The sequence below is a fragment of the Penaeus monodon genome, chromosome 21, assembly GCF_015228065.2.
Source record: "Penaeus monodon isolate SGIC_2016 chromosome 21, NSTDA_Pmon_1, whole genome shotgun sequence".
Taxonomy (NCBI): domain Eukaryota; kingdom Metazoa; phylum Arthropoda; class Malacostraca; order Decapoda; family Penaeidae; genus Penaeus; species Penaeus monodon.
The window spans coordinates 44,876,300-44,876,647 of record NC_051406.1 but is presented as its reverse complement, the minus strand read 5'-3'; the positions used below and the strand labels follow the sequence as shown (position 1 = coordinate 44,876,647).

Sequence of the window (348 nt, the reverse complement as noted above, 5' to 3'; positions counted from 1 at the left end):
AATGTTCATCGATCAATGCTCTCACCCTGTTTGTGCTTGAACCTGTCCGCCGCCAGAGAGAATTTATCCGGGTGTTCTGGTCCCGCCTTCGCCTCCGAGCACACCTGCCCCTTCCGCCGACTCTTGTAGCCGTAGTAAAGCAAGTCCATGTACCTGAAAGAAAGCTATGTTGAGATAAAGAGGAAAACTTCTGCATCGGTCCCTCAGCTTAGTGCCATGCCCGCGAATAAACTATGGAATTAAAAACGCATGCATGTGCTTAAAAGGGAAATCAGATATCTTAAAAATATATATAGCAAAATGGATATCAAAAGGATTTCAGTTCCTAATGAACTTTCCATATTTCCT

General features: G+C 44.0%; 1 protein-coding gene across 1 annotated transcript in view; it reads right to left on the bottom strand.

Annotated features, from left to right (window-relative positions):
* Window positions 1-348, bottom strand: part of LOC119586528 (XK-related protein 6-like) — a gene marked incomplete in the record, with an annotated part of 12,684 nt that overhangs the window by 3,579 nt on the left and 8,757 nt on the right. Inside the window, 1 exon segment of the mRNA XM_037935282.1 lies at window positions 26-153. Coding sequence (XP_037791210.1) covers window positions 26-153 — 128 coding nt within the window.